Source organism: Rhinatrema bivittatum, chromosome 1, assembly GCF_901001135.1.
Source record: "Rhinatrema bivittatum chromosome 1, aRhiBiv1.1, whole genome shotgun sequence".
In the NCBI taxonomy this organism is placed as follows: Eukaryota; Metazoa; Chordata; class Amphibia; order Gymnophiona; family Rhinatrematidae; genus Rhinatrema; species Rhinatrema bivittatum.
The window spans coordinates 278,854,877-278,868,957 of record NC_042615.1 but is presented as its reverse complement, the minus strand read 5'-3'; the positions used below and the strand labels follow the sequence as shown (position 1 = coordinate 278,868,957).

At 42.1% G+C, this 14,081-nt stretch overlaps 1 protein-coding gene across 3 annotated transcripts in view; it reads right to left on the bottom strand.

Moving 5' to 3' along the window:
• The window catches only part of TTC31 (tetratricopeptide repeat domain 31), a 167,312-nt gene that overhangs the window by 104,224 nt on the left and 49,007 nt on the right, over positions 1-14,081 (bottom strand). For all 3 annotated transcript variants that reach the window (XM_029595609.1, XM_029595600.1, XM_029595618.1), the window contains exons 7-8: positions 4,108-4,287; positions 3,704-3,832 (exon numbers count right to left, since the gene is read on the bottom strand). In XM_029595609.1, coding sequence (XP_029451469.1) covers positions 3,704-3,832; positions 4,108-4,287 — 309 coding nt within the window. The remainder of the gene's footprint in view (positions 1-3,703; positions 3,833-4,107; positions 4,288-14,081) is intronic.

Below are 14,081 nucleotides of genomic sequence, written 5' to 3'. Positions count from 1 at the left end.
GATAGCCCCATCAGGACCTTACAACTCCCCGGAAGGCTCCCACTAAACCTGCTCTCTTTTATTTTTACTGAGACGCAGGTTTTGCACAATCTGCCATTGCCTGGAGAAAGAAAAATATTGAGGGACTGCAGGTGGCCCACTATGTTATATTGCAGTTTCAATAAAACTTCTTCTGTCTCCATCTGCTGGCAGGGGTACAAACCCAAGAGTCTGGACTGATCTGGGTACGTACAGGGAAAGCTGGATAAAACTTATCCGACTAACCGAGGCGTTTAAAATAGTGCAGCTACACAACTGACTATAGCCAGCTAACTGTAGGACAGCCATTTGAGCTGATAAGACTTGGGGCCTCATTTTCCAAGCAGTGTATCGCGTGCGATAAATTTGCAAATCGCACTAACAGCCGGACAGCCCGTTTCAGAGGAGAGAGAGAGGAGAGAGTAATCCCCACCCCGAGTTAGTAGGTGGCCCTCCCATAGGGATTCAAATACCTGTCTAGGGCATAGGCATTATAGGAAGTCTCTCTCTCGATACTGAAACAGGCTGTCTGGGAATATCGTGGATCGCGATACTCCTGTGAAAACATCGTGCACCGCGATAAAACAACCAATGAATCATCGCGGTGCACGATGTTTTCGCGATTTGCGACTCCAGTTCCGCGAATGGCGAAAACATCGCGTGCGGCGGTTTCCCCACTGCACGAAAAATGCCTTATTTGCATAGGACACGCCCCCTCATGCGTTACCACTGCGATATTGGAAAATGAGGCCCTTAGTCGGCTAAGTCATCTGGCTAACTGCATATAGGAAGTAGCTGGTTAACTTAACAACTCCTTCCAGTTATGTCCGCGGAACACCCCTAAGTCATCTGGCTAAATTCTAGCTACCTAACTTAAAAACTGGCTAGAAATTAGCTGAATTACTCAAATATTCATTTAGCTGGCTAACTTCTGAGCTAGTAAAAATCTAGCCACTTACACAGTGCTATATAATCAACAATATATCAAAAAAAAAAAAAAGAACCAACAGGTTCATTCACTGTGAGAACATGTCTTTCTATATATATATATTCAATGTTGTTCTCTCCTATTTGACAAGAGTTTGTACAGATTTTGATAACCTACACATCAAGTGGGCTGGGGTGTCTCAGCACTCAAAGGAAATTTTTTTGGGTTGAGTCTTCAGCCGTGCAACCTCAAGGGAAGTAACAAACTTTAATATCAGCACCATAATTTTTACATATAGAGTGTTGGACACCACTTGCCGGTACATCCCCTGAAGGAGGACGCTGGTCGTCTGAAACATGTACATGTTGGGATTATAATATACTTTCAGTTGTGATAGAACGGACATAGAGTCTTCATCATGTAGAAAGAGTGCGACCTCAAGTATATATAAGAGACTTACATCATATCCCGCGGTAGTGAAGTGACATTTTAAAATATTTTTGGAGCATTATCAAAGACCCTTTTCGGTCCATATATTTTGCTGGATGTCTTGCATACTTTGTATGAATTAAGAAATAGTTTATCACACTAAAAAAAAAAAAGCTTTGTTTGCATGAATATATATACACAAAAAAAACAGGAGGAGGTTGGCAGGTTTATGATTATAATATGCTCGAAAGAGGCAGGGTTGCCTACACGATTATATGAAACCCCAACCTACCACCCAAAAAAATTTCCTTTGAGTGCTGAGAATATATATATATATATATATATATATATATATATATATATATATATATATATATATATATATATATATATATATATATATATATATAAAGTGACTTGCCCAAGGCCACAAGGAGCGACAGCAGGACTCGAACCCTGGGTCTCCTGGTTCATAGTCCACTGCTCTAATCACTAGGCTATTCCTCCTCCCTTCCAGTCTGCTATTATATTTGCTAGGCAAGCATGTGAAGGTCAAAGCTCAAAAGCCATTTAGACTAATAACTGAAAAGTTAACCATATAAATGGCAAAACCGGAATAATGAGAGACTTATCTGCATAAGTCAGGGGCTTTCTAATCACTAATCACATCTTCTGGCAATAAATTCCACAGTTTAATTGTGCGCCGAGTGAAAAAGAACTTTCTCCGATTAGTTTTAAATGTGCCACATGCTAACTTCATGGAGTGCCCCCTAATCTTTCTGTTATCCGAAAGAATAAAAAAACAGATTCATATTTACCCGTTCTAGACCTCTCAAGATTTTAAACACCTCTATCATATCACCCCTCAGGTCGTCTCTTCTCCAAGCTGAAAAGTCCTAACCTCTTTAGTCTTTCCTCATAGGGGAGCTGTTCCATTCCCCTTATTTTGGTCACCCTTCTCTGTACCTTCTCCATCGCAACTATATCTTTTTTGAGATGCGACGACCAGAACTGTACACAGTATTCAAGGTGCGGTCTCACCATGGAGCGATAGAGGCATTATGACATTTTCCGTTTTATTCACCATTCCCTTTCTAATAATTCCCAACATTCTGTTTGCTTTTTTGACTGCCGCAGCACACTGAACCAACGATTTCAATGTGTTATCCACTATGACATCTCGATCTCTTTCTTGGGTGGTAGCTCCTAATATGGAACCTAACATTGTGTACCTTTCTTGCCCTTAAGCATTTCTACGAGAGGATTTGGGGGGGGGGGGGGGGGTGCTGGGGAGGCAACACAAATGCATTGACCCCGGGCGCCAGAGACCCTCTGTATGCATCTGTAAATAAGGCAAGTGGCAGTGCCCTGAGTCACATCCGCCTCCTGCTGCAGCCCAGGACCTGACTCATGCTTTGAACTGTGAGGGACATGGTTTTACTCCCAGACAGCAGGAAGACAAAACCAGAGCCGAAAGAACTGCTGCTCGTGCCATCTGGGTCCCTGCTTCTGGTCTCCTGTGATTCTGCAGGGAATCTCATAATTCCACGGCAAGAGTATAGTTTTGCAGCCCTTGCTGCAGCATTGCAAAAAACCAGAGGTCCTGTTCTCCCCCCCCCCAAAAACAAAAAAAATCGCCACTATGTAGGGTGGGGGGGGGAGGGGGGGGGGGGGAACAACCTCCATGAAAAATTCAGGGCCCAGCAGCAGCCTCCACCTTCCACGCTGGTTGCAGTGAGAAAAAGGAAGCTATCTGTCAGTTCAAAAAGGTGCAACCTGGCAGAAAGTCAGTGCCATCACATGCATATTTACATTTAATTTTGTCTTTTTAACCAAATTTATTTTACTTGCCAAATGGCAAATTGTATGCACCTACTCTTATCCCTACATTATCACTTTCATCCCCCCTCAGAATATCTATTGCTCTTTAACTAAAGCTACTCTCAACCCACGTCATACTGACCTTCTATCCGAAATTTACTCAAGTTCAGGACTTTAAACTCATATCAAAATGTAGTCTGTTTTAGCTAACCGAGCTTTTAATAATTCACTTACTAGTGTAGTGGCTGATGTCTGCGCTATCACTTTAATGCATAGGCTACCACACTTTGCACCAGGAGAATCCCCTCCCCCCCCCGGACCCCACACCAAAAGAATCCTCTCATATCAAATGAGAGCCCACGCCTTGAAAAAGCTCTTCTTTAATGCAATGACACCACCTAACTCCCCCTCAGTTAAACTACCAAACCCTCACAAACTAATGATGAGCAAGGTGTACGTACACATATACATTTCTTGATGGGCATCTACACATATATAACATATCACCTCTACAGCTTTTTTCACTGGTTCTTTCTCCTCTGGTTTTGCAGCTCTCTCTTTTCTCTCCACTTTCGGCTTCATATCCACTTTACGGCGGACTTGGGAGACAAAGGTGCTATACAAATCCAATTCATCCTGAGAGAAAGAAGGACCACATTGAAAAGTTGAACATGGAGAGTAAAGAACATCCTTTAAATCCAGTCTAAGCAGCATTTCCTGGTGAGTTCTGGGGCTTCCAGAGCTAGAGAGAACTCCTTTTCCATACTCCTGGAAATGAGACGACAATTGAGGGAGTGAAAGAGGAGGTGCAAATACACGTCTTTCCAGGATTCAGCATTTTCTACATCCAGGCCTTCAGACAAGGGGAACCCCCCCCCACACACACACACACACACAGCAAGATGACTTACCTCAGTCTCATCTTCCTCATCACCTCCATCAGCCGTTGTCTCTATACTGTTATATTTTAATTGATTTTTCACTTTACAGCCCTCAATTTCCTTCCCAGATGTAACACCACTTCCTGCTACACTCTTTTCATTCTTCATCTCTTCCTCCTTTGTATTACACTCATTTATGCTACTTTTCCCCTTAAAAAAAGAAAAGAAGAAAAATAAATAAATGCTAGTCAGGTTAAAGCAGTTCCTCAGACTTTTAACCTACCACCCTCTGGCTCCATTCCCCTTACCATCATTTTCATATCCCCTTCCTCACCCCCCATCAGATACCTGTTCCCTATAAACACAACCACTGAAAATACTAGCAAATGAATGGAAGGCCCACCTGGTCTGCCAGTTCTGATGCACCACCACAGAGCCTACCTAAACTCCTGTTTTACCCTCACATTCTTACATCTGAAGACCTCTGTGCCTGTATCAGGTTTTCTTCAATTCTCTTTTGCCCTCCACTAACTCTCCAGATCATTCCATGCAGCTAAGCTTCCCACTCCCGGTGAAAAAAAAAATTCCCTATGTGAACCCTGAGTCTACCCCTTTTGAATCCTTATTCTAGAATGTCCTTTCTACCGAAAAATGCTCACTTCTTGTGCATCAATACCTTTGAGATATCTGAATGTCTATAATCCTCCTCTTCCATCTACTCTTCTTGGGTACACATAGTTAAATCTCATTTCAAAGGGAACGATAAAGACTTTGTACCATTTTGGTAGCCCTTCTCAGGACTGCCTCTGCTTATGTCTTTCGAGAGAGATGGCCTTCAAAACTGCACACAATACTCCAGGTGATGTCTCACCAATGACCTGTACAGAGATATTACTACCTTTTGTTCTACTGGTAATATGTCTCTCTATGCACCCTAGTGTTCTCTGGCATCTCATCACTGTCTTGTTGCATCGTTTTGCTATCTTGAGGTCATCAGATATAATCACCCTGTCTTTAACCAGTTTGATGGAAGTCAAGTGCACCAAAGGGCTGCTCTCTAGGACTTTCTGTGCCAAAAATGCATGACACTACTTTTTATGCAGTAAATTTTAGTTGCCAAACTCAGGAGCATTCCTGAAGTTTTATTAGATCACACTTTTTCCTACTCCACCTTATTGCAAATCTTTGCATTGTCTGCAAAAAGGCAAGCTATTCCTACAAACCCTCTGCAATTTCACTTAGAAAAATACTGAAAATAGCTGAACCCAAGAGTGATCCCTGAGGTGCTTCACTGATAACCTATCCCATTAACCAGTATCCTCTGCTGCCTATCACTTAATTGCTTCTAACCCAGTCCATCACCACCATGGGGCCCACCCTCAAACTGCTTAGCTTATTTACAAGTTTCCTGTGTGGTTGTCACAGACCTTACTGAAATTCAAATATGCCACAAAACTGCTGGCCCCTAATCAATTCATTTGGTTGCTCAGTCAAAGTAATTTATAAGATGTGTTGACATGACCTCTTCTCTGGTAAACCATTCTACCCTGGATCCCATAACCTACTAGATGCAAGATATTCCACTATTCTAGCAATACTCAATTAATTCATCTATCACACATATCAGACAGATGAGCCATGTAGTTACCAGTCTGCTCTCTATTTATATTTTTATGAAAAAGGATAATGTCTATAATGTCTCAAGTTCTAAGGCCACTTCTATCTCCACAGAACTATTAACAAGAAGATCAGAGGGGGCTGCTAGAACATCTAAGTTTCTTTAATATCCTAGGACAGGGGCTTCCAACCTTTCAGGGAACACAGACCCATTTTCAGCTTCAAAATGTTTCACGGGCCCCCACACACACTTCAATTTTCGCATGCCATAACAAAAAGAAATGATATGCACTCCAGAATCATTCACAGTATACACAAAACCGATCTAAACTGAATATGTGGGGAGGACAATTTCCAAAGCATTTTAAATTTGCCCTCATAATTGAAGGTTGAATCCATTCCATCTTCCAGTTTAGCTGCAATGGGGAAAAGGAAGTAAGTTCAAAAAAGCTCCAAGTTAGTAACTTGGTATGACCAAGCAGAAAATCGGAACTGGTACCTGCAATCTAACTTTCCAAAGGAAACTGCACACGGAGTTCTCTTTTGAAACCTCGGGCTCGTAGGCGAAAGCTAGTACTTTTGTTCCTGCATACTTTGCACCTGCTTTGAAGCAGGTGCAAAGTACATGTGTGAAAATATGCAGAAGGCTTTCAAAGTTAAATCCCTGCATGTACTTTCCCTCCCTAAACCTAATCCTGCTCCTTCTCACTACAGATAAAAGGCTACATGCTGTTCATGGCATAGCTACTTTTACCATCAGTGGTGGGGAACAGCAATTTTCAAAGGGCATTTTTTCATGGATAAACATACATTTTGAAAAATTTACCCCTTTTTAGTCTGCTTTTCTTTATGATTGTTACACACACAGAAAATGATAGTCATTAAAACTAACATTTTAGCAAAAGCAAAACAACCTGTTTTTCAAAGTAAAGAAGGTTTATGAGAGTTCAGTTTTTCATGTATTTATTTAGGTGTTTTATATACTGCTGTTCTGGGTCAACATTCCCATTCTGGTCAGTACAATAGCAAATACATATTCTAGGTCATGTTCGTGCATAATCTACATTCTTACAATTGTAAAATACCTATTCTAGGTTAACACATCATCATCAACAAGTATAACTTAATTAAGATGTTATGAAGGAAGACTGTAACCTATAAATTTCATGTCATTAACCTACATGCCATACTCAGTATGTCTTGTTATACTTTACATCGCTCAATACTTTTTTTCTTGATTTACTAACATTATCTAAAGTGATGTTATCGACATATTGGTATTTTACGTTACATTATATGTATTTCTAAGGAGCCATCGGGCCGATACAGGAAGAAGCGGTAGGGAGAGCTGCGTTAGTGCCGGGCGCACCCGCGGTTGCCGCACGCACAGTCCAGCTCACCTACCGCTTGATACTGTACGTAAATAGCTTGCAAATGCAAGCTGCATCTAAGAAGCGTCCGTGAAGCGTTAGGCCCGCGCAACCCATTTTACTGTATAGAGCGCTATACAGTATCCTGGGTGCGCTGGCCTAACGCTTCACAGACATGCTGGTATCTGTCATTTCAAATGTCATTTCAAATGACAGGTACCAGGAAGTGGACGGTTCTCCTACGCTCGGGATTGCCAGTCCTCTCCTCCCGAAGCAAGCAACGAAAGTGGAAAAAATGAAAAAAAAAAAAAAAGCGAAAAAGCGAAAAAAAAAGTAGCAAGAGAGAGGACGGGCAATCCTACATTTGGGATTGTCAGTCCTCTCTCCCCTCCTCCCGAAGCAAGGCGCGAAAAGCAGCCTTGCTTTTCGGGAGGAGGGGAGAGAGGACTGGCAGTGAAAAGCAACGAAGCGACTTACTTTTTTTGCAGCCCCCCTCTGGAGACTGACATCGGCGACGGACGCGGCTCCCCTGCCTCCAGCTGCCCGAGAAGATAGACGCATTGCACAGGCGAAAGCGGCCCCTGTGTGTGCAATTGGGCCGCTCAAGACGTGATGTCACATGCCGTGACGCCAAACGTCGTGACGTCACATCTTGAGCGGCCAATTGCACACACAGGGGCCGCTTTCGCCCGTGCGATGTGCCCAACTTCGCGGGCAGCTGGAGGCAGGGGAGGGGAGCCGCGGTCCCTCGTCGCCGATGTCAGTCTCCGGAGGGGGGCTGCAAAAAAAGTAAGTCGCTTTGTTGCTTTTCACTGCCAGTCCTCTCTCCCCTCCTCCCGAAAAGCAAGGCTGCTTTTCGCACCTTGCTTTGGGAGGAGGGGAGAGAGGACTGACAATCCCGAGCGTAGGATTGCCCGTCCTCTCTCCCCTCTCTCTTGCAACTTTTTTTTTTCTGCTTTTTTCCCGCTTTCGTTGCGTCGGGAGGAGGGGAGAGGACTGGGGCTGCCCCGGAGACCAGCACCCATGGACGCGGCCAGGGCAGGTGAGCAGGGGCTGGGGGAAAGTTTGCCACCTACCCTTACCCCTGCCTCTAATGCAGGGGCAGGGGTAAGGGTAGGCGGTAAGTTAGCAGGTTAAACGTGCGGCAAAACAGCAGGGTAAAAAAGCGATAGTCGGGGCGCACGCTACTGTATGGGAGGGAATAGCTAATTCGATCGTTTACATGTAATATACATGCCACGGGCGGAAGGGGTTACCCGGTGATTTAAGGACGCGGTAAGAGTAGGTCAAAGGGGACTGTGTATCGCAGGAAGGGCTAACGTGGCCGAAAAGTGGGTAGAAAGCGGGTTAGGAGCAGGGTAACCGCGGCCGCACTTTACTGTATTGACCTGCATGTTTTCAGTTCCCGTTTGAAACTTTTTCTGTTTGAAATTTTTTCTGTTAATGACTCTGGAAGAGAGTTCCATAACTTGGTGCCGGCTATGGAAAACATTCGGTCTATTATGTGTATTAGATGTGTGCTCCATGTTGTAGGCATCTTTAGAAGTCCTTTGTTTTGTGATCTTAGAGCTCTCTGCTGTGTGTAAGGTTCAAGGGCCACTCCTATTAAGCATGGGTTAATGTTGTTGTTGATATTAAAAATTAGAGTCAGTACTTTTGTAATGAATTCTGGATTGTACGGGAGGCCAATGAAGTGATATCAGGGAGGGGTGATGTGGTCAAATTTCTTTATCCCTAGTAAGTCTGGCTGAGGTGTTTTGTAGCAATTGTAGTGGTTTTATTATTCCTGAGGGTAAGCCTAGTAATAGGAAGTTGCAGTAATCTATGAGAGAATATTAGTGTTTGTAATTAGTAAAGGTTTCTGTCAATGTAATATTCTAAGCTTGGTGTATCCTGTTTTAATTAATTTGCTTGTATGCTTTTTCACTGACAAGTTCTCATCGATCTGTATTCCTAGATCTCGTACTTGAGCTGAGGGTGTAATGTTAAAGTTTCCTAGGTCTAGGGTTGGCGGTTTGATTACCGTAGAATTTCTCTTTAACCACACAATTTCAGTTTTTTTTGTGTTTAGTGTTAGTTTCAGCTGAGTTAGTCTTTGTATATTGCCTTCATGTATGTTGACAGAGTTGAGGTAGTTTTTTCAAATGATTTGTCCGATGGGATGTAGAATTGTAGGTCATCTGCAAGAATTTGATTCCTAGTTCTGTTAGTAATGTAAATAGTGGCAGCATATAAATGTTGAATCATGTAGCTGAGAGTGCTGAACCCTGGGGGACATCTTTATCGATTGGGAAGGTGTCAGATATGTGAATGTCCAGTTTGACTTGGAATGATCTATCTACTAGGAAAGACGAGAACCATTTAATAACATTTCAGTCTATTCCAATTTTTCTTAACTAACGGCATAGCAGGGTATGGTCTACAGTGTAGAAGTCTGCCAATAGATCAACTGGTACCAGGATATAGGATTCAACATAGTCAAACCCTTGTTGCACATGGTTAGTTAAGGAAGACAGAAGGGTTTCTGTAGCACAATCTTTTCTGAATCCGAATTGGTTAGGGTATAGGATATTACTGTCTTCTAGGTAGCTTTCTAGTTGTGATAACACTGCTTTTTCTAGGATTTTAGTGACAAAAGACAGGTTGGATATTTGTCAATAATTGTCCCAATCAAATTCTGTCAGATTTATTTTTTAGGATGGGTTTAATCACAGCTTGTTTTGCCTTATTGGGGACCAATCCTGACGGCGAATGGTTGTGATTAAACTGTGTACTGTTTTCAGGGAACTTGCGGGGATTGGAACCAGTGGGTGACTAGCAGGCTTAATTTTTGTGATTTGGTTAATTTCAAAAGTTTAGATACTTTGTTAAATGTGTTCCATTTTGCTTGCCCATGTTTTTCTTCAGGTTCTTGTCGGTAAGCAGGTAGAGAACTGTGTTTTTAACCTATTGATTTTATCTAACAGAGAAGTTGCATATTTATTACAGGAGTTCTTTGAAAGTTTTAGCTATTCAAGATTGATGAAAATGGGTCCTTGATTAAGTTTTTAACAATTTTGATCTGTTTAGCATAATAGTCTTTTTGCTTTATTGATTTGTTCACGGTATTTTGTTAATAGGGATTTGTATATTTCTAGGGATTTCGTAGATTGGCATTTCCGTCATTGTTTTTCAGATTTTCTCAGTGTTTGTTTAGTGCGTCTTAACTCATCACAATACTGAGGTTTCTTTTGTTTAGAGGTATTGCATTCTTTTTGGAATGTTTTATCCTGGACTGGGCATAGGTTATCAGCTATTTCATTGATGATTTATCCCAGGAGTCGAATGTTGAGGAGGCATGTTTAAATCACTTATTTTTAATAGTCTCGAGTATTTTCAGTTCTTTTTTCTATATGTGAATATTTAATATGTGATTCTGCTTGCTGTATGTTGAAGAGAGTTATTTCTGCTTTTATTAGTTGGTGATCAGTCCATGGTAGTATGTAGTGAGATGAATTGATAATGCAGTTATTGTTATTGGCGAATATTAGGTCAAGGATGTATCCTGCGTTCTGAATAAGATTGATTACAAATTGCAGCCAACCCATTTGGTTCCATAGTATCTAGGAATATTTCGCATGCTGCAGTTTTGGGTATGTTATGTACATGTAGGTTGAAGTCCCCTATGATTAATGTGGATTCAGGTGATGGAAACACTTTTGTGAAAATTTCAATTAGGGGTGAGCAGTCTTTTTGGAGTGTTCCAGTTGGGCAATAGACTATGCCTATATTTAGTTGTATAGATTTTAGTATTGCCACCTCATAGGATGGATAAATCTCAACTTTGTAGGGTTTAAGTTTGGTTTTTTTTTTGTTTGTTTTTTTTTACTGATTATTAATAGGATTCCCACCTTTACGTTTGTGTCTGGGGAAATGAAAGATATAGTCAGGATGATAAATTTGATTTAAGAGAACATTATCATTGTCTTTCAGCCATGTTTCAGTAATGCAGAAGATAATAGGTTTTAGTTTTTCCAGCAAATCATTTATAAAGGGAATTTTCTTTGACAGCGATTGAACATTTAGTAATAGGAGTGTGAACATTAGGCAGGAAGAGATTACAGGAGAGTTGTTACTTATCGTAGGATAGATCAGCTTTGTGGACATTCTTTGCTTGTGTTTTGTGGTTTGATGCAGATTTCCATATGTTCCTTGTCCTGTAATGGTTGCAGTGTGGTTAGTTGGTTCCATTATTACAGCTGTTTGGTATGGGCAGTATAAAATATTTTTATCTCAGGCGTTACTTCAGGCACGCAAGAAGGGGCACACAAAGGGGCAAGCTTTGTTGTGTTCCTTCATGCATGCGCCAAGGATGTGTGCCTCTGAAACTGCCGCCACGTTTTTGTCCAGCATTGGGCAGGTTCAGGGGTGGGATCAGTCCAGCAGGCACCGGCTTTGAGTTTCCTCCTTCCGGGGGAGGGAGCGCTTCTCCAGTGCCTGACTGGACTCCTCTCCTCACCTCCTACCGGCTCCTGCCAGAGTCTGCTTTGTTTCTGGCTCCTGTTCATCTCTGTGGGGCAGATAGTGTGCCCTTATGCCTCTTGCTGGTGTTGCCGCTACGTTCTGGTGGCTCCCCTAAACAACATCTCATCATCGCTCCTCGATTCCTGGTGGTTATCTTTCCCTACTTCCTTCCTGAACTATAGTGGTCCTCTATCCATCCCTGTTCAACATGACTCCTGGGGGTCCTTTCCTTCAGACTGCCATTCAACGTCACTTCCCTGAAAGAGGTCAATCATGAATTCTTGTCACCTTCATCCTCCATTTCTTCCTTCATTCTTGTCTCATGCCTTCTCCCCTCTGTCTTTCCCCTCATACTGTCAACTCCAGTGTCATTGCCTCTTTTCTTAGAGTTATTCTCACTTTTCTGGTGTAGCTCTCTCACTCTCCTCAGGCCAGTAGGAGAACACATGGCACTAATGGGAAATGTTTCTCTGTGATAACCCAGCTTTCCTCTTCTTTTCTCAGTGGGCAGTTGAGGTTATAAAAGTTCTGACAGCCACTATCGGCCACTCTCTTCCCCACATCCTCACAAACTGAAGCAGTGGGCTTTATGATTCTTGAGCACTGCAGATCGGTCCCTCTTTTTCCCCACCTCTGCTAAACATGCAGCAGTGTGGTTGGAGGCTTCTAATCAGTGCAAATAGTCTCTCTCTGTCCCTCTTCTTGGAGTGTAGAAATATGGGGTGACGTTTTCGGAGCCATTATAGGCCCTAATCTCACCCTCCTGGCCTCTGACAGCAGCTCAACCAATTACAGGTAGCAGCAGCCTACTCACTTTCACACTAAACTTTTTTGGATCCCTTCTAGATGAGCCTCTGGGATGGTCTCGCAGACCCCAGGTTGGGAACCTCTGTCCTAGGATGCAACCTGTCAGGCCCCACTGCCCAGTTCACTTTCAGCTTAGCTAGGTTCATGAAAATCTTCTCCTCTAACACTGTAGATTTATGAGGTAACCCTTACTGCATCATGTAAAAACTTAAGAACATAAGAAATTGCCATACTGGGTCAGACCAAAGGTCCAGCAAGCCCAGGATCCTGTTTCCAACAGTAGCCAATTCAGGCTACAAGTACCCAAACACTAAGTAGCTCCCATGCTACTAATGCCAGTAATAGAAATGGCTATTCCTTAATCAACTTGATTAATAGCAGTTAATGAACTTCTCCTCCAAGAAGTTATCTAAACCTTTTTTAAACCCAGCTATACTAACTGTATTAATCACATCCTCTGCCAGCAAATTCCAGGTCAATTGTATGTTGAGTGAAAAATATTTCTCAGATTAGTTTTAAAATGTGCTACTTGCTAACTTCATGGAGTGCCCCCTAGTCGTCCTATTATCTGAAAGAATAAACAGATTCACATTTACCTATTCTAGACCTCTCATGATTTTAAAGACCTCTATCATACCCCCCCCTCAGTCGACTCTTCTCCAAGCTCAACAGCCCTAACCTCTTTAATCTTTCCTCATAGGAGAGCTGTTCCATCCCCTTTATCATTTTGATCACCCTTCTCCACTGCAACCAATTCCTATTTTGAGATTCCGCAACCAGAACTGTACACAGTATTCAAGGTGGGGTCTCACCATGGAGCGATAAAGAGGCATTATGACATTTTCCGTTTTATTCGCCATTCCCTTCCTAATATTTCCTAACATTGCTTGCTATTTGGTCTGCCACAGCACACTGAGCCGACAATTTCAATGTATTATCCACTATGAAGCCTAGATGTTTTTCCTGGGTGGTAGTTCTTAATATGGAACCTAACATCATGTAACTATAGCATGGGTTATTTTTCCATATATGCATAACCTTGCCATTTGGATGCCCAATCTTCCAGTCTCAAAGGTTCTCCTGCAATTTATCACAATCCACTTGTGACTTAACTACTCCGAATAATTTTGTATCATCTGCAAAATTGATTACCTCACTCGTCAAATTCCTTTCTAGATCATTTATAAATATATTGAAAAGCACTGGTCCAAGTTCAGATCCCTGAGGCACTGCACTGTTAGTCAATTTTCTCAGTGGAAAAGTGTTATTTAATCCTACTGTTTCCTGTCTTTTACCGGCATGGTTAAAAGGGGAGGTGAAAGAAGCTATTTTAGCCAAAAGATCTTCATTCAAAAATTGGAAGAAGGATCCAACAGAAGAAAATAGGATAATGCATAAGCATTGGCAAGTTAAATGTAAGACATTGATAAGGCAGGCTAATAGAGAAAATTTGAAAAGAAGTTGGCCATAGAGGCAAAAAATCACAGTAAAAACGTTTTTAAATGTATCCGAAGCAGAAAGCCTGTGAGGGAGTCAGTTGGACCTTTAAATGATCGAGGGGTTAAAGGGGCACTTAGAGAAGATAAGGCCAGCGCAGAAAAATTAAATGATTTCTTTGCTTCGGTGTTTACTGAAGAGGATGTTGGGGAGGTACCCGTACCGGAGAAGGTTTTCATGGGTAATGATTCAGATGGACTGAACCAAATC